The sequence below is a fragment of the Apteryx rowi genome, unplaced genomic scaffold, assembly GCF_003343035.1.
Source record: "Apteryx rowi isolate R43461 unplaced genomic scaffold, aptRow1 scaffold_23, whole genome shotgun sequence".
NCBI classification, from domain to species: domain Eukaryota; kingdom Metazoa; phylum Chordata; class Aves; order Apterygiformes; family Apterygidae; genus Apteryx; species Apteryx rowi.
In genome coordinates this window covers 3,417,962-3,441,944 of record NW_020448641.1, presented here as the reverse complement: position 1 = coordinate 3,441,944, position 23,983 = coordinate 3,417,962, and the positions used below count along the sequence as shown (strand labels likewise).

The 23,983-nt window shown below is 41.2% G+C and overlaps 1 protein-coding gene across 2 annotated transcripts in view; it reads right to left on the bottom strand.

Moving 5' to 3' along the window:
- ADAM12 (ADAM metallopeptidase domain 12) overlaps positions 1 to 8,272 on the bottom strand; it is a 180,807-nt gene extending 172,535 nt beyond the window's left edge. For both annotated transcript variants that reach the window (XM_026065683.1, XM_026065684.1), the window contains exon 1: positions 8,143 to 8,272. In XM_026065683.1, the coding sequence (XP_025921468.1) occupies positions 8,143 to 8,235 (93 nt within the window). In that variant the 5' untranslated portion in view covers positions 8,236 to 8,272. The remainder of the gene's footprint in view (positions 1 to 8,142) is intronic.
- Between the last annotated feature and the right edge of the window lie 15,711 nt (positions 8,273 to 23,983).

Here is a 23,983-nt window from a genome sequence, read left to right as displayed (position 1 = left end):
AACAGCTCAGCGTGGTACAAACTTATGAAAGGGAATTTCACCCTACGGAGGGCTCCAAAACGCTAAGGGAGGCAGGGGGTGATGGATGGTTAACATAAAGCCCTACATTTTCCGTTTATTGAAGCAGCAATCTCGCTCAGTAATATCTGCTATTCATATTGTGCTTAAACTATCCCACAAAACTTTACAAACTTAACACACTGTATCGCTTAAACTAAAAATGAAATGTACCATTTTCTGGGATGAATCCCAATTGCTTAACACTTCCCAGTATGCCCAAGCATTTTAGGCAGGAAATGAACACTACTATATCTACTTGAAACTAGGGCACTGATTCAGTACAGACAAAGAAAAGAATTTCCCCTACTCAATCACCAACACAAACTTTTTATTGGTGGTCTCAGACTCCAGGAACTTACCAAGCCTGTGTGTCAAGCTCCTGTGTGAGATCCAACTAGTTGCTAGAACCAGGATACAACTGAACAGCACTTTTTTACAAATTTCATAGGTGAGTTCAATCATCAGAGTGATTGTTTGGTTAAACATTGGTATCATCACATCCTCTCTAAAACAGCTAGGCAATGAAACAAATGGAATATAATCTCCTTGGGACGTGCCCCGCTGTTCAAAAAGAAAAGACTTCAAGAGTGTGTCTGTGTGTGTCTGTCTGTGTGTGTGTGTATTTTTCCCCCATAAATACACAACTCAACTGTGGCTGTTCTAAGAAGTTTTTTTGCCCAGGCAGCTGCTCCAAAGTCATTGAGAATTGCACTGCCGAAAGGGTTCCCAGGCTAGACACAAAAGAAAGACATTTTCCAACATTAAACAGGATATTTGCTTGAATTTTCAAATGCAAACTTAAAAAGCAGTAGGAGTAGGGTTTGAGGGTTTGTTTGTTTTCTGGGTATTTTTTTGAGGGGGAGAGGGAATAACAAGAGCTTTTCTTCTTTTGTTCCCCAACAGATGYGTTGTTAATTGCAAACGGATGAATATACCTACCCAGGGTTATGAAATATGCAGACAACATCCTTTACTCCAGACTGATTCCACCTAAGCCTAGCACTGACCCGCTTAGGTTAGTTAGAGAGTTAATCTACATCCGAAGCCTTGGCTCCCTCTTTCATCACTCTTCCAGAGGCTCGCTCAATCCCCCCCCCAGCCCTGCGGCTCAGAACAACACAGCTGTGGGCCTGTTCCCCTTACAGCACCGTCCTCAACCTGCCGCTGAGAACTAGCAGAGCTGACACACTCCCTGTCCCTGCGCACCCCCCACACACAACCAGATCAGACACGCATGGCACAAGAGCCACTTCACTGTTTCTACATGGCTGAAGACTCTGTCTAAGTCGGACTGACCCTCCTGTGGCTGGCTGCACCATGAGAACAGCTGCAGAGTTAGGGAGAATCTCAGCATTTCCTTCGCAATAGCTTCCGTGCAAAAATTATGCTATTCCTGAATTAAATAAATTCAGAAGAATTTATTAAGTATTAAAGCATATTTGAACAAATTAGTCCTCACAGTGGCCCTACAAGGCAGGGGTATACCCATAATAAAAAGCAAGAGAAATAACAGATTGTTTACTAGGTTATTAAATTAATGACTACCAGTTTGGTAATCAGACGCTTGAGGAATAGATCTCCCATGGAATTTTATCAAGGATTAATACAGTTTGTTTCCCACACCACTGAGGCTATCTGTGCCAAGCTGCATTCCCAGCTGATGACACAGGCTTAGCAGCATGCACAGCTCTGCATCTTATATTTGATGCTCATGAGTCATAAAAATAAGGAGAGGACTATAAATTCTCTTTATGCCTCTCTCTCTCCTAGATATGTAAAACAACTATGTAAAAAAAGCTATGAAAACTGTCCTCTCAGTCTTCAAAGACTTAAGCAGCACTGTATGATTCCCCTTAATACAATTGTCTAGAGGTCTAAACTTTGGCAATTATTTCAAATGAAAAGGAACAGCAGGAGGCTCTGTTGAAGTGAATATAAATAATTATCACTTGCACGAAGGCTATGCCAGCTATAAAATAAACTCGAATGGGTTTGCTCTTGAAAAGACCAAGCACTAAATTAATTATCTGATACGGCAGGCACCTCACTTTGTAGTCAATGCATCAAGCCCTGGTATGTAGGGTCACGCGAGAACACTGAAACATGCAGCAGAGAGGTGCAACGGCAAACCACGCAGTGATCCCGTTAAATTGGGGCCTTTCTAATGGATGCACCAGTAACTTCATAAGAATACTGAAGCTGGTGCACATGCCATTACTCTGATAGCCGTAACTAGCACGTAGGATCGATGACCAGGACAGAGGTGCTGTGTTACTCTTGCTAGTTTGCAAGAGAAATGAAGTTAACGCAAGAGCATGAAGATGGGATCAAATGAGTGAGGCTCATCCATAACACMGCAGGCTGGGCAGCTTCTAACAAGTGTAAGTTCTCAAATCTCCAGCATAACTCCTGTGACTTTTTAACTAATTCAGAGTTATTTCTTATTCCCTTTAACCACTTTGTTTCAATAGCAAAAATCCCTCAGTATGTGTCAGACTAGGCCCTTTACAAGAAAAGCACAAAGAAAACCCAAGAAGGCAAGAAGAAGCTGTGTAACATTCAATACATTTGATAAATCTGGAGAATCGTAAAGATAACTAACAACTGTCAGAGGACATGATCCTTCTACAGATAGTGGAGAATTTCATAGTGAGATTCGATTAATCAGTGTCCAAAATGACACACGGATAATGAAAACTCTGATGTTTGTTTATGAACATAATCCATAATACAATCCTTTATGAATGAGGCAGGCAGAAATGCAAAACCTACTTTTTTGCAAGCTCAGTGAGATGCAATGCATGCTAAGCAGCAGAAAATGGTAATATTCTGCCACTTTACATGCAGAATCTTCTGAGCTGTGACAACTGTACAGTTAAAAAATAGAAGAAATACGGTCTAAGTATATATTTATAGCTGGCCTTCATCTTTATCTTTGCATTTCATAGCTGGAGTTTATATTCAAGTATAACATAACAGCAAGAAAAAAAAAGTGTTTCTATAAGAAAAGGCACTCTATCTTTTCATCTTTCTTTTCTCCTTTTTTAAAAACACTTTTAAGATTTTGATTTGCAAATCTGATTTATAATAGCCCAGGCAAAGGAATGAAACTGATTTACACTAGCTCAGAATTTGGCCTTGAAAGTTTATATTTGGTGAGGCAGTTCTGATGGTGTTTGAATCCATTTTTTTCCCCCAAGRGGAAATGAATTTCTGCTATATTTGGATTTAAGAGTCATCAGAATTGGAGTCATAGTTGTTTTTCAGTAGGCAACCCTCTGCAATTCTTCCCATCTTTTGCCCACCACTTTTTGAGCATCTTTCTACCTCTCTCTTCCTTCTCTTRTGTGTTACTCCAATAGCAACAGATCAGATAGTCCTGGTGCATGGAAAGCCACAGAGCATCCTCCACCTAATGTGAGGTCTAACTCTCTGCAATTTGGCGTGAAGTTGCTTTTCTAGTATACTTTTTATTTATTGAGATCAGCAGCACTCCCTTTAAAAAAAAAATCAGGTAAGACTTACTGGAAAACAAGTGGAGGAGGTGTCTAATCTGTTAACAGGTATATTGCACACATCTAGCTTCTCATAGCCAACTATTTTTAAGGAGTTCTGCAGTAAAACATACTCTCTATCCTCTACACACAATCTAAATTTAGTATCAATAAAAAATTTTCTTTGCATCATTGAAGGCAACCTGGACTGGCAACTTGCAAACTCAAAGCAACCTAAAGCATCTAAGTGCTTTCCAGCTTTTCATGTGGCTCCTCTGAAGCCACGTTCAGCTCCATACTGCCTGGCTACACCTCATTCAGTATCTACCTCAGGTATGTCTTCACGAGTGGCAATCGTAGCCCATCTGGAGCACACACATACGTATGGAGAAGTCTAATATTCCATTCTGAAGGATTTGAAGATCAGAATTACAGAAATATGTGCATAAGCACTAAAAGATGCAAAGAGTAACCCAGTAAGAAGAATTGAATGTAACTTGCACGTATATTTTTATAAACTTCAGAGGACTAAATTCTACAATACACTTCTGTAAATCAACCCTTTGAACCTATTTCAGTACTTGCAGGTGCCATCAATGGCATTACAAATGCTACATAACTAACAACAGAGAAAGAGCCTGCGTTTGAGTAATAGATGTCACAAAACTGAAAAGATCTGCGCTCATTTAGGATGACCTGAGGACTCTATGTTTATCTGCATAATGGAATTGAACACATCATATATGCAAAAAATGCCCTCAGTTTCCCAGAAACTTAATGCATTATAAGACCTGGACTAAATCCTGGTTACAGGAGACAAATCCAAGTTCATTGATAAGTATATCACTCTAAAAGAATGAATGTCAGCAAAGGGTAATTCTACATTGGGAGCACCCACAGCATCACAGGCTATTTCAGTTCTGCCCTCGATGGCATCTTGTTGCCTGGCAAACAGCATTTCCCCACAGCCACGACTTTTTAAACATACAAGTCGAGCCAAGCACCCCTCAATGCCTACAGGAAACGCTTCTTGTCCAGCACTTTTCTCTCAAGGAGAAGACACATGCTTCAGGCTCCGGTCTAACACAACCAACATTACCTGACCTTCTACAGTTCCTGTGATGCAGTGATCTGGCACACATTAACCAGTGTGTGTCCCTAGCAGGGTGTGAGGATAAAAGCTGAAGCCAAACAGATGGTCCTCTAAAAATCTTCCCTAAAGTGTTCTGTGTACTAAAACATCACTTACCCAACTCTCATCAAACTTGGCTTGATTTTTAAGTCTCAAGCCAAGTTTGAAGAAAAATATTCAGCTGGGAACAAGTAGGGGAAAGAGTCTTTTTCCTACACTTGAATAATATAAAAATGAAACAATTTGGTTCAAACCTTACAAAAATTAAGAAAAATAGAACCCAACCCTTTTGGGTTTATGCCAGGCACTGGGAAAAGGTTGACACAAAATGCAAAGTTATGAACAAATGAAAGAGAGAATTGGAAAGGGAATTGGAACTAAGCATTAAGTATAACGGCCTATCAACACATTCTATAACGCACACAAAATTTCAGCAAAGACAGAAGTCACATCTGCACAGAATAGGGACAGCTATTGTTTGAAAGCACTCAGCAACACTGCACAATAGTTTGGGGTCCCGATTTGGTGGTCACACACCCACAAATACAGTTACTCATGAATAGCCCTGACTAGCAACAACTGCAAACTCAAAATAGTAGACATTAATTTTAGCAGCATGTGCAAGATTGGCAACAGAATACTATACCCAGCTAGCAAAGGAATGTAACTGGACACCATTAAAATATTCCAACTGGAAATTATCTAAACTTTCTGAATTTAACAAAAGATGCCAGGAGAACAGTTAACAACCATTAACTAGATAAATAGCATTGTACAGTTGCAAAAACCACCATATTTYCATAGCAACTTGTGTCCAGTATACCTACCCTATATTTTAAACGTACATCAACATAGAAAAGGTGTTTGAATGAGTATATGCATCTCTTCAAACTAGAAAGAGGCAGTAGCATTTCTAAACTAACACTACCATGATAAAATCCTGGTTCCAGTCTTTCAACTTCAGCTTGAAGTTAAAAAAAAAAAAAAAACTATCTGCCCAGTAAATGATAGGTTTTCTCTCCAGAAGCAAAATACTACATTCATACTTGGAAGACCAAGATTCTTTAGATATAATTTGGTTACGTCTGATTTTAAAATTGGATTTTTCCTACCACTCTTTGAACCCATCATGCTCAACAATGCTTGGACATACCTATATGATTACATGTCCTTGAAAAAGTGTACCCTAATTGTATTTAAAATAAAACTAGGTTACAGCTAAGTAACTTTACAATATTTTTAGATGTGCTTCTAATCCTGCTGGTGAGCAGGATTGTGTGTTCACGTGACTAGTTTCAGCAGAAACAAGACTAGGCATTTTTGCTTCTGTTCTGCAAGACGTACTGCATGGATGGCCCTCAGCAAGAGAGTCATTAGCGTAATAATCATTCATGGCAGATTCTGAATGAGATATTCCAACAGATTATTGCAGCGACTCCTGGGGTAAATAAGAGAACGGTTTTGTCCTTAAGACGAGGAAGAAAGGGTATGCTGTACTAAATGATTAGCATGGTTCCTCAGGGGCTAATTGTTAAGCAAGAGTATTTACGATCACAGGATTGCAGAATGAGGGCTTTCATTGCAATGCAATTATCTATACAAAAAATAACTTTAATACTTTGGCATTTTTATATCCACTGCACTATTTATTTTTCTATATATTCTATTGCAAGAATAACCCTGGTTACAAGTACAGAGTGCTTCATACTTTTTTACTGCATTAAAAATGGAATAAAATGGAGGAACACTTAGAAATGAGTTGAAGAACAATAGGTCCTATTTAACTATCGAATACAACAGTATTTAACTTTCCTGCTTTTGATCAATATTTATGTGACAAGTTATTCATTACTCTTCTCTTCTAACAGTTTAACGCTGTTGTTCTTCCCACAGCCTGATCTGCACTTTTATGTATTTAATTTATAACAGTTTCCATGGAAAAGAAGTATTCAAAGAAAAAAAGTGCTGATACAGCATGTGGATCTTTCTACCAAACCACAAATCTTCTCTAATGTTCATCTTAACCAGAAAGCAATTCTGGGAAACAAATTAATGATATAAATCATATTATCATTACTCACATAAAGATACTCTGTTGTAACTCTTTCAGAAAGCTACAGTGAGTAGCTAAAAGAATCCTATGAGGAGAATGTCTGTTTCTAATTAAATGATCTAAAAATAGAATTGCACATACATCTCGGACCAAGCCATCTGTGTTATCTCGCTAAGATATGTTATTATATATCCACAATGATATCCCTTTCATCACTGCAGAGAGTCAAAACTATGACTGGCCTTTCTCATTTAGGGTGAAAAAAAGGAAGCAAAATTTTAATCTAGACAAGATTTTTTAGAAGTCAGATGCATTGTTTTAAAATCTCTTTTCACATCTACCTCTGTCAATCATGAGCATGATTCAAAAGTGAATCCCTCAAACAGTGGCAGTAGTTAAGAAGGATTTCTCCATTAAAAACTTCAACTGTAGTAAAGAAAAATGTTCTAATGTTTATGTTTTTTTAACGGTTTTAAAGTTTAACTGTTATCTCCTTATACTGACAATTAAAAGAACAATATTAAAAAGTAATCTGGAATAAAACTGGATTAAAAAAGAGGGGTTATAAAGGTTAGGTAAGAGATTCTCATGACATCTTTGATAATAATAAAAGGCACAGGCAATGTGCCTCCCATACTCAAGCAAGAGACCAAGGAGATAGAAAACATCCCTTTTTTCCTTCTTGTCAGCTACCATACCACCAGCCAATGCCTGAGGGGGGAGCAAAAAAAAAAAAAAAAAGGGAAAAAGGAAAAAAGGAAAAGGGAAATGGAAAGGAAAAAAAAAGGAAGGAAAATTTGTAAATGAGGGAAAGCAATTTATGGTTAGTCAGAGCCAGTAGTAAATGATCCCCTTGTTAGGGGAAGGGAAAGCAGAGTGTAAACTGTGACTCCCTAGCAATTCCCTCTGTGAACCGCTCACAATACTTGGGATGGTGCTTTAGGTGCCATCTCCCTGTTTACAGGCTCCATAAAATGCAAGGGTTTATGTTGAACAAAAACTTTCCTTAAAGTTCTTGCTGTCAGAGAATTTGTACCAGACCACAGCAAAACAGCCCCCAAACTGATGGAAAGGCAAATATAACAGGCAGATTTGTTTGATAAATTACAATCTCAAGCAACATATGTTAACCTCACCGAAAATATTATTTCACTTTAAGCTTCCATTTCTATCATCAGAAATAAGAATGCCACTTTACAATAAAATAAGTATTAATTTTAACCAAAGACCTCATTCATTTTTCATAAATTAGGTAAGTAACAATTTTAGACAGCAGACCCTCTACTAAAATATAAAGAGCGTACTTATAATAGCTATGATGTAGTGCAATCATTTACTTTCCCCTATAGCCTTCCAATTGTTATATACTTTAGAATAAAATAATAGGCAAAATGAAGACTAACCTTTGAATAAATGCCATTTATTGGTCTCCACTGTTCTCCATTCAGAAGGTGGGGAATTATTATTTCATAATCTTTTGATCGGTCCTTTGGCATCTGTTGTCTTGAGGATTGCAATTTACCATCCACATTCTCTCCTAGGTACAGTGGGAAGAAGCATTTCATGTTAGTAGGGAACAAAATCTGACAACATGAACCTTGTTATTTAAGRGACCTAGCAGTATTTTTCAAAAGGAAATAAGTTCAGGAAAGGAATTAAATGTTAAAACACAGCGGGTTCACACTGTCCGTGTCAAAACCTATACACATTTCTAAGAGAGCGGGGGTTCAGGGAGAGAAGCACTGAGGTTATTTCCACTTCTGATTAGATGGCATGTTTCTGTAACAGCAATTTAGACAAAGACTGCACGGCAGAACTAGCGAGCAGCTTGAAGGAACTGAGCAAACAGCAATCCCATATAGCATTTGAAATCCAGTTTTAAAACTACATGGATAATTCTTGTGCCTTTTACTTTGAGATGTACAAAAGTTGCTGTTATTTAGGAAGGCGTTTTCATATATTACTCTGACTGCTGTCTTTGTACTAAATAACTTCCCTGAATTGCTCTTAAGGGTTCCAGTCAGGATTCAGAAATTATGGTGATGGGTGCTGCAAAAACACTGGGTGAGATAAGGTGCAGAGATACCAGGATGCAAAGAATATGGAGCTAGGATGCAACATTTTGGCAAAAATTTTTTGTGGAAAGTATTGGCACCAGCTAGTTAAAATATCATATCAGAATCATACTAGAATTTGGACTTTTTTTTTTTTTCATTGAAGATGATGGCAGATGGAAAGCAGGGGTGAATGCATTAGGTGGCTGGTTTTTCAGCATCATTATTAAGAGGCTAAGTAAGCTTCAGGGATTTAAAGGAGATAAGATTTTATCAGGACTGTGTTTCAGTAATTATGGTAAGAAATCAGCAAAAGCTTTGATCACTCTACTCATCCCTGTTCTCCCGAATCCTTCTTCCGAGAGAGTCTTGCTGGATCGGACTCAAAGCGCTGGTGGTAGGAGGGGGCACAGGTCCCATCAGGGTGTAACCAGAGCCCTAGTTTCCCCAGGATGAGTTAACCGTGCCGTTGCACAGTGCTGGCTCTCCCTAAGGGCAGGTAACGATCACAGGCTTCCCCTTACGTCCTTTCCATTTCTGCRGCTGAGTCAGTCGGTCTTCACATTTTGTGAATTTGAGTCACAGCATAAATATGATAGTTTTAATTTCCTTAAACCTCCAAGTTTATTGCACACAGTAGATCTACCAGTTTTAATCCCAAGTATTTGATTATCCCCCAGACACTTCTTAATGCACCATTTTACTCCAGTAAATACAGGAATGTGCAGTTGTGCTTCATTTTAACAAGTCTGGACTGTGTACAACAAAAGACTGAATATTTACTTATTTGAGTGGCTTCAGCATCTCTATATGGACATGCAAGGAGGTCATGAAGTACTGAGAATCCCTAAACATCAAGGATGTACATTCACATTAGCAAAAGAAACGTCAGGAAGAGAATATAAACTCTCACTGAAATAATGCTCTACTCCTACACAGTAAGATGACTTCAATTCATATTACAATGTCAAAAAGCTATTTGCATGCAACATTTATCAAGTATTTTTCCTCTCACCAAACATACTAATTCTACTGTGCCTGACAAAGGAAAGCGTTTTAATAAAACCTCACCATACAAGACCTGGAAATGGTACTGAGAATAAGCCTTAAACAGAAGGTAGGGATAGTGTTCAGATACCATGGGAAAGGCAAAATTCCTGTTGTATGCATCACACTCTTGGCCTACCATCCTGCTGAGCTCTCCTCCACGAGGACAAGTTCTGAATGGGTTTTAGAAATCCATCCATCCTTCATTAAAATGAAGAAAGGAACAGCTGACAATGGTCTAGCAGAACACAGGGTCATCACTTAGAGGTGATGCTCCAAACCCTACAGATGATGTAGTTCACCCACGTGTAAGATATCATTTCATCCATTTAGGAGAAAGAGCAAGGGTCTAATTAATATCCAGAGTAGCTAGAACCTCACAGCTCCTCATTCAGATTATCAAGCATGGAGTTCCTCTCACAGACAGAAATTTATGAAGCAAAACTCAGAGAAACGAGAAAATGTTGGCTCTAGTCCTGATTTTTTTCTTGGCTCACTAGAGCAGTCTCAAGTGTTTGAATTAAATGACGCAGGCCCTTCTTCCATTATTTTATAGGATTTGCACTCTGAAATTTTCGTGGTCTAAACTTTAAGAAACCCTACGAGCATACTTGCCCCCTGCAGACACAGTCGTCTACATCACTTCCATGCAGTCTTACTTAATGGAGTTTTACCTAGATACTGGGAGGCATCAAAGTCTTTCTGGCATTCCTAGATGTGGAAGTTGTCTTTGTTATTAATTTGGCAAAATGTTAAAATCACAGCATTATCCAAAAAAGAAGGAGGGAGGGGGGAAGAAAAGAAATCTGCATTTGTGTACATATGTGCTATTCCCTCATTACATGGCATGGTCCAGAAAGCCCAACTGCTATAAAAATATCATGTGAAAAGGAACAATGGTTCAATTTTGTCACTCTTTCTTCCATTCTCTGGGATTATGTACATGATGAAGTGATACTTGTGCACGAAGGAGTACGGTTACAGTGAGCAAATTTTAATCTTGCACACATTTTTACTTACTTAAACACCAAAATTGCATATATAGCAGAAGTGTGGATAGTCTGGAGACAGAAACCAAGACAGGTTTATAGGGAGCAGTAATATCTTAATTGGAACAGATAATATATTTGTGGGAAAGAAAATAGTGAAGCTTTTGGGTACACAAACCCTTCTGAAACAACAGCATTTATAAAATACAAGATCAATTTCTGAGTAGGTTCTTTCCTTTAGCCAAATATTTTGCTGCATATCCGAATGATTTCATTTAAATTACTGCATGTGATAGGAATCACATCTTCCTGAAAGGCAGAGGGAGCACTATGGCTGAGTCACGTGGCCTCAATCGGGAAAGCACTTAAGCACATGCTTAATGTTATGCATCTGCTTAACTCCCAAGTGCCCTCAGTACGACATATGCACATTACAATTTTTTTTTTGTAAATCAGACAGTGATACTTCTCTGATTTAAGGCCATTACATTAATGTACTATGCATATTTCCGAAAGACTACAAAAAAAACCCAACCCATATAGCTGTGAGCTAAGCTTGAAATCACCGTTTAAATATAAAAGTAGGGGGAAGATAAAAAAGGTAAATCTTTTAAAAAGGATTCTGCAGACTGATTACAAAGCTTCAAAAAACAGCTTGTCAGAAAACAAGATATCACTGCTGATGAAGAGGAACCCCATATATTTATCTGAGACAGGGAAAGATGGCAGCGTCAAAAAGGCCTACAGAGCCCAGCTGAATAACAGGATACAGAGATAAGAAACATGGGTAAAGACAGACACAAAAAACAAGAAGAGAGTCAGGCTAAAAAAGGAGGATAGACATAACTGAAGTTGAAATGAGCAGGAAACCTTGAAAAAAAATGGGACAAACAGTCACGCAATCCCACACCAGCACCTAGTCTGAACAGCTGTGTTGGCTTCGGAGCAGATACAAAGGTGGGATGTCGCTGGCAACGTCGGAAAGCTGAAGCAATGCCTTCTGTCACACGCGGCCCCAACCTCAGACCACTGCTGTAAACACCAAAGAAGCCATCCCCGTGAGGAAGCACGGCTGTAAATCTACCCGTCTTCTGCAACYGAGCCCCTGTTATCCCGCAGCTGTCTCCCTTCCTGGCAGCTGGAGCGAGCGCAATGCTTTCCAAGGGTAAAACATACTCCCCTATGGTATCTGAGCCAAGTCAGAATGGCCCAAATGGATGAGTGATAATAGCTAGTTCCTGAGTGCCCCAGTAAGATACGAGGTAGTTTCTTGCACATGGACTGCACAAAACACTCCTGTGGATGTGTGTTCCCCCCCCCCGACCCCCTTTTTTTTTTTTTTTCTTTTTTTTTCACTTCCTGATGTCTTCTGCTGATTACGGGCCAACATCTCAGAGAGGGTGCCTCAGAGGACCACCAGGAAAAGAGGTGCGTGACCACACCGGAGACCTCTGCTCACACAAGGTTTTCATGTCCTTGGTCAAGTCCCTCGAGCTCTCGGTGCCGCAGCTCTTCATGGGCATGGATGCACGGATATCTCCTCTCTGCTACTCTTCATCTGTGTTACCAATTTTGATTACGGATTTTTTGAAGCTGGAAACATTAGAGCTGTTTGCATTACATTAATGATGAGGCCTCCTCTCTATGGGGACTTGTGGTATCACAGCAATACAAATAGTGTTATAATTGAAATCAGAGAATTTAAATTTTGGTTGTGTGATGAGGGGGCGGGGGGGGAAATCAGGCCATCTGTACTACTAGAAATCTTTATTGGACACACATTTCCTATCTTTTTTATCACATGCACCTACTCATTCACCTGCTTATTTTCCATTTCACTGAAATTCTGCCCAGTTCTTTCCAACGCAAGCTTGTCTCCCCTTTTTTCACATGAAAAAACTTCACAGTCAGGTCTCGCTGTTTTCTATTTTCAGCCTGCACTGAAGGTAACTCTTTTGATCCACAAGCTCATGCAGTGCTCCTTTATTCTGTTTTCAGTTATATAAAAGATACTTTGTACAAAGAGCAAGATGAGTAGATGTTATCTATCAGCGACTTTTGTGCAGCTTAAATATTATTCGTCTGCAGTGTATTTCTACAACTGGTCTTCTTCGCACAGTAACATGCAAGGACTTGTTTGCAAGTAGTTACGAGTGGTTTTCATCTTTTCACTTCATATTTCAGCTCCTCTGAGCTCTGTGCAAAATAAAGGCTTAAGCATGCGGTCTGACATCTCTGTTTAAGGGCCGCTGCCTCCTGAGGAAGCCCAGATCCACTTCGGATGCTCATTTACTTAAAATTAATAAGCTTTTAGTCAGGCAGTACAGTTTATTTGCCTTTACGATAAACAGAAAGGGGAACGCTCTCAGAGCTGAATGGGCTGAGATAAAACGGACTGAAGTGAAGGAAAAAAAAAAAAAAAACAGCAAAAATGTGATTCCTGCGGAAGGGCTGGATTTTCTTTTCCACACGGTTTCTACTCCTCGCTCCCCCAGACACGGCGGAGGAGCGAGGCCCAGACCTGCACTGCCCTATAAACCCGTCGCACCCACCATTTATTTATAATAAAGCTGGTGTACCTGTGGTTTGGAGGAGGAGAGCCTCTGCACCGCCATGTCGGGGAACAGGATCCCCCCGTCCCCCCCCCGTGCCACCATGTCAGGAAGCAGGTTCCCTGCTGCGCCGCCATGTTGGGGAGCAGGATCACCTGCCCCCCCCCCTGCACCGCCATGTTGGGGAGCAGGATCCTCCCCCCACCTGCACCGCCATCTTGGGGAGCAGGAGCCTGTCAGGCCCCGGGGCCCTGCCTGCCTCATGGGGCCACCCGGCCCAGCCCTGCCCTGCCAAGTTAAATTTATTAATATAATGATAGTGCCAATTATAATATGTCATAATAAAAATTAAAAAAAAAGCTGCATACTCTTGCAGTCGACTTCTTATTAGCTCGGAATCATAAATTACTTTTTACATTAACCGTTACCCATCTAAGCAGTGGGTTGGGCCTCTCCACAGAAATCTAGTAAAATTAGTCCCTTCATGGCCTGCCTTGAAAATAATGCTGTTATTTAAAAGAGCCACCTTACTAGACACCAAGTTTTACTCGTTTCCGCACTCCTCCCACCATTCCCAAACCCAACACCTCAGGCATTTAACTTCAAGTAATTTTCGAAAAACAATTAATTCCATAGATCATCTCAGGCATGGACCTTGTCTTTCCTTCACGCTGCAAAAATCACTACTCATGTGCCAAATTTTTCAAACATCCAAAGTCAGCAAAGGTCTTTGATGAGCCTGAGGATGAGCAACAGCGAGATGACTCCACGCGTTTCTGAATTTAATTTTCTGTTCTTTCTGCTTCTAATGAAGAAAGATGCTCTCTCCCCAGCTTGACAGGTCTGTCAACTTCGAACTAACCTGTGTGTGATTTTGTGGCATGTCCACTTGATCTTTCACACTGCTCGGCTTCATGAGAAGCGACTGCTCAGATGAGAAATATGAGTTTATGGCACACTGATGGCCTTTAACTAAACAGCATTAAAAACAGGCTTTTTAATATTTCAGTTTTATAATTCTAAGATCTCTCTCCTGTCATCACTTGTTCTTGCATGAGTTATTCCTTTCCTAAATCCAATTCTGCTGATGAAATAATCTGCAATGGGAAACAGCCCTCCTAACCCTCCCCCACGAAAACCCGTAAACTCGCTGGAAAACGTCATGGGCTCAACATTTTAATGTGAACATGGGAGCTAAAGCTTAAAACTAAAGGTACTGCTGCTATTCTTCTCAGCCGAAGACTGCTGAGGTCAGTGTCATTGCGTGGCCAGCTGAACAAACTAATGACACATCTTAAAGCAAAAAAAATAAATAAATAAATAAAATAAAAATACGGAGAGAGAGGAAAAAAAGAAAAATAAAAATGTTCATTGTAGAACATACCCCCTAAGCAGTTGAATCATCTTAATCTTCAAGCTTCTGTAATACAACTGTTGGAAGGCTCTAAGTCTGTGCACAATAAAGTGCTTTATTCAGGGAACCATATGACTCCATCAGTCATTCAAGCATATGTTTGGCACAGATTGAAAGTGAAAAGCATAGCTAAGTCAAATATTTCAAAACTGAACTTGTCTTTCTAACACACATGGTTTATATATTGGTGTAATATCTATATAACTTTTCAGTTCTCATATACGGTAATGTCATGGCTAAACTACAAAATGATGTCTTTTGCACTAGGCAGCACCGCACTTCTTGGGAGTTCACACATGCCAAAAAGCAATCTACTAGAAAATTAAAAGGGAACTATCATACTTGACAGGTCCTCAAGAAAACCTTAAAAATAGCTTTTGTTCATTTTGGTTCCTGAAAATCTATTTCTGAAATCAGGATGCTACAAATTCTTTGCTAGATAGCGGCACCGTAACAAATCCAGGACAGCGAGGTTCATTTCAGTTGTGTGCCCGATACCGGCCTTCTCTTCTGTTTGCAGATGAAATATTGCTCATCATAGAGAGTTACTCCTGCTGATGCAAATGCGATTAAAGCAATCTCACAAGAGCACAGTGTGATTAAAGCATAAGTAATGCGAGAAGGATTTCAGCTCTCATTATACAAAATGCATATTGAAATGCACTCAAGGAAAGAAGCTAGTATATCTCAATATCCTCCCTGTTCTCAAGAACAAAATATGACAAGTGGAGTTCTGAGAACATTTGCCATTGAATGGAGGGAGGGGGCAGGGAGACTACAGAACATTTCAAATAGTGAAAACTAAGCTTTATTATCTTGTATAGCATATATGCATATGCTATATTTGGGAAACAGCTGTCCAGTCTCATTTGTGATTTTGTTTTGTTTGACTGAGGAATTACTATTCAGGACCAGTCCAAGGACAGAGTTCTGATTTTTTCTAGATAGAACATTTCAAAATTTGAGAGAAATAAATCAGAGAAGTTTTAAAACAAGAGTGCATTTCAACGCACTAGGCTATGCGTATGTATTGAGCAGTTCCCTCCCACAGAAGGACTCAATGCTTGGAGTTCATAGGGGAAGGGGTGAATTCTAGATGCAAGACTCAAACCCAAGGCAGCTTTGGAAAGGAAGCAGCAAACAGCTTAGGAGAACCTCTGTTCTCCTACTGCAAATCCTGTCTTACGTTTGCTTCATTTCCAAGGGGTGGTGCTGCCTTACAAATTGTCCCAGTCATTCTTTCTTATGAAAACAAGCAGGACAGGACTAACAACACGTGAGGAATATCAACAGAAGTTGGGGTTTGCCCCCAACAGAACGATCCTGTGCTCCCTCTTTCCATGTCTGCCACTTCCAGACATGAGGAAAGGGGTTGTTAGGTGAGCAGGGAGGACGAAACCAAAATTAACCCAGTTTCAAGTAACAGGCCAAGATATTATACCCAACTCATGCCATTAGGACACCAAAGCAGACAGTGAGGTGATTTGTGGTCTCCTGCCAGCTGACAGTATGCCTGTTCTCTGAGAGTAGCACACTCCCTTTTACAAAGGTGTTTCCAAGATGCCATAGTGAAGGATGCCCTGTCCTAACTCAGCATCGTCATTCTGTTGCATAAAGCTGTCCAAGTATGGAGAGTGTCCTGGCAGCTGACAGCAGCGACATTTCTGCACTGCTTCCCCCACGTCCCCCTGAAGGTGCTTCAGGAATACCAGAGCATTCCTCTCCAGCTCCTCCCCTCCAAACAGGCTCCTTTGCTCTCAAAACTACTCCCCAAAATACAGTTTCCTCTCAGTCTTATAAAAAGTGCTACTCGATCCTTTTTAACAGCCTTCCCCACTGAGTTAAAGGAATCCTTAGCTTAACAGCATCATGGGATGTTCCTTCCCATACACAATATATGATCATCAATGAAAAAAAAAATATCGAGTGAGAGTTTAAATTGTGCTTTTCACATGCATGCAGATCATTCATGCAGATGTTCTCTGGGAAATCACACTTAAAACAGAGCAAACCCAGCTGAAGCAAATTTCAGTATTAACTTCGGTAAATGCGCATGGGAAACCTTTTGCAGTTCTTTCCCAAGTCTAGCAAATGAGCTATTGAGCTGGATAGCTAATATCTACCATGCGTTTTTCTCTGTATGGGGAATACCTGCTACTGGCATTACACAGCAGCAGAGAAAGCAAAATTAACTGCACCTGTACTACCATAAGCTACTGGTGAAGTCTGTGTCTTCCTACTTCTTGAAATGCAAATGAAAAATTAGTGAAAAATTGGGGTTACTTAATGCTCTTGCAGCCTCCTGTCCTACTCAGGTTTACGTGTGTAACCTTACAACAAATGTCACCATAAGCACAAGATCTGTCCATAACTCTTGATTTTCACAGGTTTTTTCGGGAGATCTGCTACAAAAATATTGAACATTTCTTTTTATTGTTTCCTCAGGGCAGGGAGAACATCCAGGACGTCTTCCCATGCCACTAAAGCAGCTTTGCTCACCTAACCAACACACGCTTTGTTCCTTTCAAGCAGGTTTTAGATGGATAGCACAGAACCTTAAGTTAACACCTAGATTTACAAATGAGCCAAATCCACGGCGTTGAGACAATGTATCCCAACCGAGCATCAGACCCATAAACTAGGAATATACACAATACAAATTAAATAGACAAGCTCCTTCTTTCTTAAGTGTAAAGATTTTTTTCTGTAATAACACTGCACCTCCCCCTCAAAAGCAAGTGTTTACGCAGAGTCTCCCTCCAGTGGGATGCATTTTCCTCACTTAAGAGGCAATAGATGAACAAGTAAATAGTATTTCAGTTGAAATGTTTAGATGGTGCTTTAAAAGCTGTGACAAAATGCAAGAACTGTGGTTAATCTGAATACAGCTTTACGACCTCCAGTGCAATGGAACAGGAGTCAGAGGCGGATTGCTGTATCCTTCCCTATACATGACAGAGACCAAATTCTATTCCCAGCTTTAGCTCTGACACCTCAGCGCTCTCAACGGGAGAACACAGAGTTATAGAATAATGTAGACTGAATAACTCTCTTCCTCATATATTTTAATCATTGAGCTAACAGAGGATCTTAAGCATGTTATGAAATTAATGGGTACATACAGACAGCACTGATGAATAAAGGTTATTTGCGATGCCCAGCTCCATGCAGAGTCAGGCCTGTATGCTCACCTCACTTATTTAATGGGGAGTTAAGACAAAGTCAGGGATTTCTTTTTCTACATAACTGAATCAAAACAAAATTCCATAAACATTTGAATTTGGTAACATTTATATTCTGAAAATATTCTTTCAAAGGTAGGCAGTCACACATGAAGTCTCTTTCTCCTGCTTCATCAGCTGTTTTCAGATTTGAGAAAAGTTTAAACAGAAGCAGAGGAAACAGCAGACTTTCACCATTGTCAGAAAAATGTTTTTCACTTGATGTGGCTGATGTATACTATTAGACCATATTTCTAATGACTGATACTGTTCCTCTTAACAAACATCTCATAGAATAAACTAATGGAAGATCCTTTTGTGCCAAGTCCTGCATCCAGCTTTTTATGCCTCACTGTATATTATCCAGCATGGTTAACAGCCCATGAAATGTTCCACTTCTTGCCATATTAGATCATATATTTTGGACAAGAAAGGATGTGTTTATCCAATCTATGGTTTCGTCATGTTGACCTTTGGGATGGACCAAAAAAAAAAAAGTTTCTCATTCTAATTCCAAATCTGGGAGAACAGCAACACCATTTACACGCAGCGTAAAAAAGTTAATGAAACAACATGAAGTAATTTAACAGAGGAGTCAGCATTTCTGATTAAATAATGCAGTTCATCGAGTCATTTTCTGAGACACTGATGCTAACTGGATATCAACACATTTTCAAACTCTTATGTGACACTAAATAGCTAATAGCGACAACATTTCTTCATTTCACCAAATACTACTAATCCTACTCCACTGTTTGTGAAGTGGGCAAAAGAAATTGGCCATTGGCAAAAAGGAGGTAATGTCAGAGCAAGAACTAGAATTCACGGGGTCCAAATGCCTAGTACTGCGTTTCCTGAACTACGTGGTGCTCCCTGCTGATAAGACTGCTTGATTAAGTCGTATCACTACCGACAGACTTCCTTATACTCTTACCGCACAGTTTACATGACTATCAAAGAACAAGGCTTCATCTCCTTTCCTCAAAGGAAAATACCCCATGTGTCATTTTTCACTGTGCATTCCTAACACCAGCCTTCCACAGACCTTGTGCGCTAGTTCCAGTGCTGTTGTACTACTGGCTACAGACTGGGTCTCAATTAATAGATTTTGAGGTAACTCTGCAATTTAATATCATGTATTAGACAAGATTTTACTTGAGAATTTCAGCATTAAGCTTAGTAACACAGAGATATCCTAATCCTGACAAGTTCACCAGCCAACCTACCATAAAAGACAATCACAAGCTTAAAAATCTGGCTGAGAAAAGAAAAATACCAAAGAGGGCATAAAAGCATTATTTGGAGATTTCTTTTTCTGGTGTGCACATGCTGGAAAGGTTAAGATAGTCATGGATGACAGACTAGTCAAAGTCACAAACTTCACCAGATCATTTGGCACTTTTCAGCCAAGTGTCCAAATTGCACTGGGGAGAAGGGTCAACATCCTGGAGCACGGGGTTCAGAAGAAACAATACCTTTTCTCAACTATCATGTGACCCTTTAATTAAAAAGATAAAAAATTAATACAATGGAAGCACTTTGCTCTGTGTTAACCATCACCAAAAGGGATCATCCTTTTGCACTGCACTGTCCTACCAAGAATCATCTGCAATCCTCTAAGAGAAGTTATTAAGTCATGCAGTTTTCATTTAACCCTTTGTAGATTTGTCCTGAAGACTCAGCAGGGGCTAACAGAAGCTTCTGATTGTGCAGGTGCGACTTAAGCCTTTAATATTACAAAGTTTTGGAGATGAAGTGCATTCGTCCTATCAGTAATCTGAAAGGGCTACTTGTGTTACAATGAGCACACAACATGAAGAACAAAATCTGAGGTGGCATAGAGTAAAACATAAAAACTTGTAGAGGGAAAGAAGCCATCAGAAAAAGGGATTAGAGAAAACCAAAAATCCCTCCAACAGGATTAGCATGAAGAGCCTGACCTCTTAAGCTGGATGGGATGCTGCGCGAGAGGTAGAGCCGAAGAAAGCCTGCTGGCATGGAGCCTGGCCACATTAGTATTACAGCATTTCAGTCCTAAATTGTAAACACCACCCCTTGAACTGTCATTTCTCCATTTACAATGACTCTCATAGGAAAAAAAGTCAAGGCAAAAATTGCCCAATCAGCCCTCAAACACAAAGTCTCTAATAGTCAAATTCCCAGGTGCTGGGCTTGGCAGCAACAGCATCAGAAGCAGGTTTGTCGAAACCCCGTGGACGCACACGTACAGGCTGCGCCATCGGTCACCCTGCCGGCTCCGCGCTGGCAGGGGACTGAAGGTGTCACGTTGCCTGCTTGACAAACAGAGCTCGCTGCTGGTGATTTACACGTAACACTGGAGCCCTGGGAAACAAGCGATACTGCCCAAAAGGATGCACATGAATACTAAGCGAAAAGAAGCCCAGCTGGACTCCTTGGACAATTTGCACTGGCAATTCGAGATATGTTAGAGCACAGGGACCGCTAGTGATAAATCTGTCAGGATTAGGAGATCTGAACAAGCCTGGTGAAGAACCAAATAAGCCATTACATGAATTCGGCCTTTTTAAAGCAGAACTTCATGATCGATAGCATCAGCCTCAGCTGACGGCTTCAGTGAAAGCACCAGATAAACCTAACTCTGATCTGCAGCCGTCACTCACATATCATTAGGGAAGTGCCACCGGGGCGGCCTCAGTGCCACGAGCAGGCTGAAACACAGTCGTCCATCCCTAGTTAGAAGATGCTCTCTGTGGCTGGATGGCGACCTTTCCAAAAAGCTCAAGGAGAACAGGAGATGAGCGGCTTGACAAAACACCACCAAACAAACCGGCGGCTCCCCAGCAAGTGGGAGGGTTAACGATGTGAGCATAATGTGAAGAGTGGGCATAATATTCTCAGCTGGTGGATTTTGGCATGGATCTAGCGAGCCCTCTGGACAGTAGCAGCAGCTCATGCCAGGCTGTCTGCAGGGGAGCTGATAGGGGCAATCATCAACCAGGAAGGTGATTAGACACAGACTGTGAATATCCGCCACAAACTCTGGAAAGAAGACAATACTTCAGAGTGGACTCTAAAAGACAGATTATGCTGGAGAGATCAGTTTTAAAGTGAGAGAAAATGAAAGATATCTTTTTCTGTAATTTATTTTCATTACCGCCAACGCAGTTGCAATCGGTAACAAAATGTCTGGCAGAAAAGTTACTTTAGTTTAAGGTAAAGAATTTTGGATGGAAATTTTAGGATTTTTTTCCCCCTCTGCTGTTTTTCCAGCTAACACCTAATATCTAAAAGAGACTTAAAAAGTTTCTCCCAAACACACTGTTTTGAAGTGTGCCTTTACACGCTCCCACTTTTGTTGTCTCCCCTGTAAATACAGGAAGGCCCTGACTCTGCAAAAAGCTTACATACATGTTGAATAAACTGATAAGATTACATCCCATCCTATTAGTCATTATTCTCCACCAAGAAAGCAAAGCAAAATTAGCTTTGCTATCTTGTTGAGGCCAGCATTTCAGCAAGTTTCCCTTTTTGTTCATGATGGTCCTTTTAGTCAGCAACCAAGAGCTAGCAGTTTTGGAAATTCAAAAATGCAATTGTAAAACCATAAGAATTGGCAAGGGAACTCATACTAAGAGTAGCAGGCAAAACTGTTTTCAAGTTGCCTCATTCATAACCTCTTCCTTTTAATATTAGAACTGTTACAAGGGCAGTCCCGGTTATGCATCTCTGTTGCCTTTTAAAACAACTGTGTTTCAATGCCAGTTTTCAAGGCACTTCATAACTTACACTTCTGCCTTAATCACTCAGCGTGTAAAAGCAAGGATGCCCTGGCAGTACCTTAAATTACTAACACCATTAAGGGCGTCTATTACTCGGCACGCGACATGGTGTTTGGGAAGTATCAGGCTTCCCAAGCGACAGGGCAGCAGCTCGGGCTGGTGGGTTCCAGCAGCTGAAGCCCACGGAGGAAACCCGCACCGCCGGAGGAGGACAGGGTGGCTCCAAGCACGGCCGAGCCTCTTGTGCCGGCAAAGCTGAACTCAGCCAGGAATAAGTTGCAGTAGCAAAGCCAGCCGAGAGTTGCAAAAGCCGAAAGTTGCAAAGCTTCAAAACAGCAGAACAAGGTTTGTGCCAACACAGCCAAGAGGACTTTTCCTTGCTGGCTGCTTCGCTGGGTCCAGAAGCTCATGGCTGTAACTTTCAGCACCTCTGTGACCAAGAAAGCACATACACTCTGGCAAATCAAAAGCTGCTCTCTACTTCAACAGAGAAAAAAAGATTAAAATATCGGATACTTGCTAAGTACTCCGGCTAGAGGTAGCAAAGGAGCAAATTGTATACATATTATGGAAGGAAGAGGAGGTGGAGAGAAGTAGCATGGCAAAGGGAGTTTCAAACCAAAAATCCAGCTGGGCTGCAAGGGTCAGCAAGTGCCTCCATCGCTCAGGTTTAAACTGCTACCGTAACGATGGTCAGCTGATGTAAGCTCTATAGCGAGCTTGCTTAATCCGTGCAAGCAAAACCTTAGAGCCTGAGCTCAGCTCTTTGAACGAGAACATTGACACCACCTGCTCCAAGAAATGCTGTTTAAAGTCAGCTGGAGCGCCCTCACTGTAAACACCCTATCTTGATTGCCTGGTGTAGCAGGTCTTTTGTAACAGGCCAGCCTGACAGGAGTTCCTCTCCCACTTACTGTTCCTCTCCACAACTGGTGTGCCAAGTCCAAGCCATCTATGGCTAGCCCTTTGACTTTATTGCAGGGACAACTACTTCGGGGTGTGTTCCTTTCTTCATTTCTGCCACAGGGGAACGCTGGGAGCCCCTTACCGGGGCACACGGTCGCGCATACCCTCGTCTCAGCATGCCTTGACCGCGTGCTGCAGCTTTCAGCAGAGGAGGGTCAGGGCTGTAGCAGTCTCTGCACTCGGAGCAGCCGGTGCCCGCTGCCTCGACCCGCAAACGCCAAGGGGAACAGTCACGGAGCAGCAGAGGACCCAATTTCTCTTCATCTACCCCAAAACTTCTGCAGCCTTTTACCTCCCAAATGCTGATTTGGCATAAGGGAAGAAATACAAATGCAGAGCAGAAGTTAAAACCCCTCACAAAGGCAAAGCGGTTTCAACTTCAACTCCTATTAATCCATTAACGTAAATCCTAGGTGCTCCCTTGAACTCTACTACGTGCCCTGTCTACCCTAGGATTTTAATGTGCTAGCTAATATATGACAAATGTACACCTTTATCTTTTTCCTAGCAAATACGGCACCAAAGTCCCAGTGAAAGTCACTGTGCATAAATTTAGAGACAAGCAAACATTTACAAGGTTTTAAGTTACAATGAAAAAAGACACAGGCCAAGGATTTGCAGTGACACACACACACACTCTTATCAGTGCTGTTAAATATATTTATATGATAGAAGCTCCCTCCCTCTCTCAGATGCAATATGCATTGTCAGCTGCTGCTTAATGAAGGGGACAGGCCCAGGGCCCTCCGGTGATTCCCGAGTAAGCCATAAACTTGCTGTACAAAGAAGGGGACAAGTCATTTCATCATGCCACACTCAGTTCCCCTGTCTGTACCACTGGTATTGCAGAGCCAGGCAAGTGCTGCAAAACATCCTTAAAACTGAAGCTGGTTCTCCCTGACCTCACTTTGCATGAACGTAGCAGCGAATAAAATTTAATTTGGCAAGGAAGCTTTTACCATCACTATTTGTTCTTTTCTTCTTCTTTTTTTTTTTTTTCCTTCCAGGAAAAAAGCCTCCCATGTGTTGCTCGCCCAGCTGGCAGTACCGGCTCGCAGCGCCGCGCTCGCCGCCGAGCTCAGCCCCTGCTCCTTGGTGGCTGCTGCCAGCGGGGACCGAGGGGGCAGGACGGGCCCGGGACCCGGGGGCAGGAGGGGGGGGGCGCGGAGCCCCCAGCGCCGCGCAGCGCCGCGCAGCGCCGCGCGCTCCCCCCGCGATGCCCCGGCGCGGAGCCCCGCGG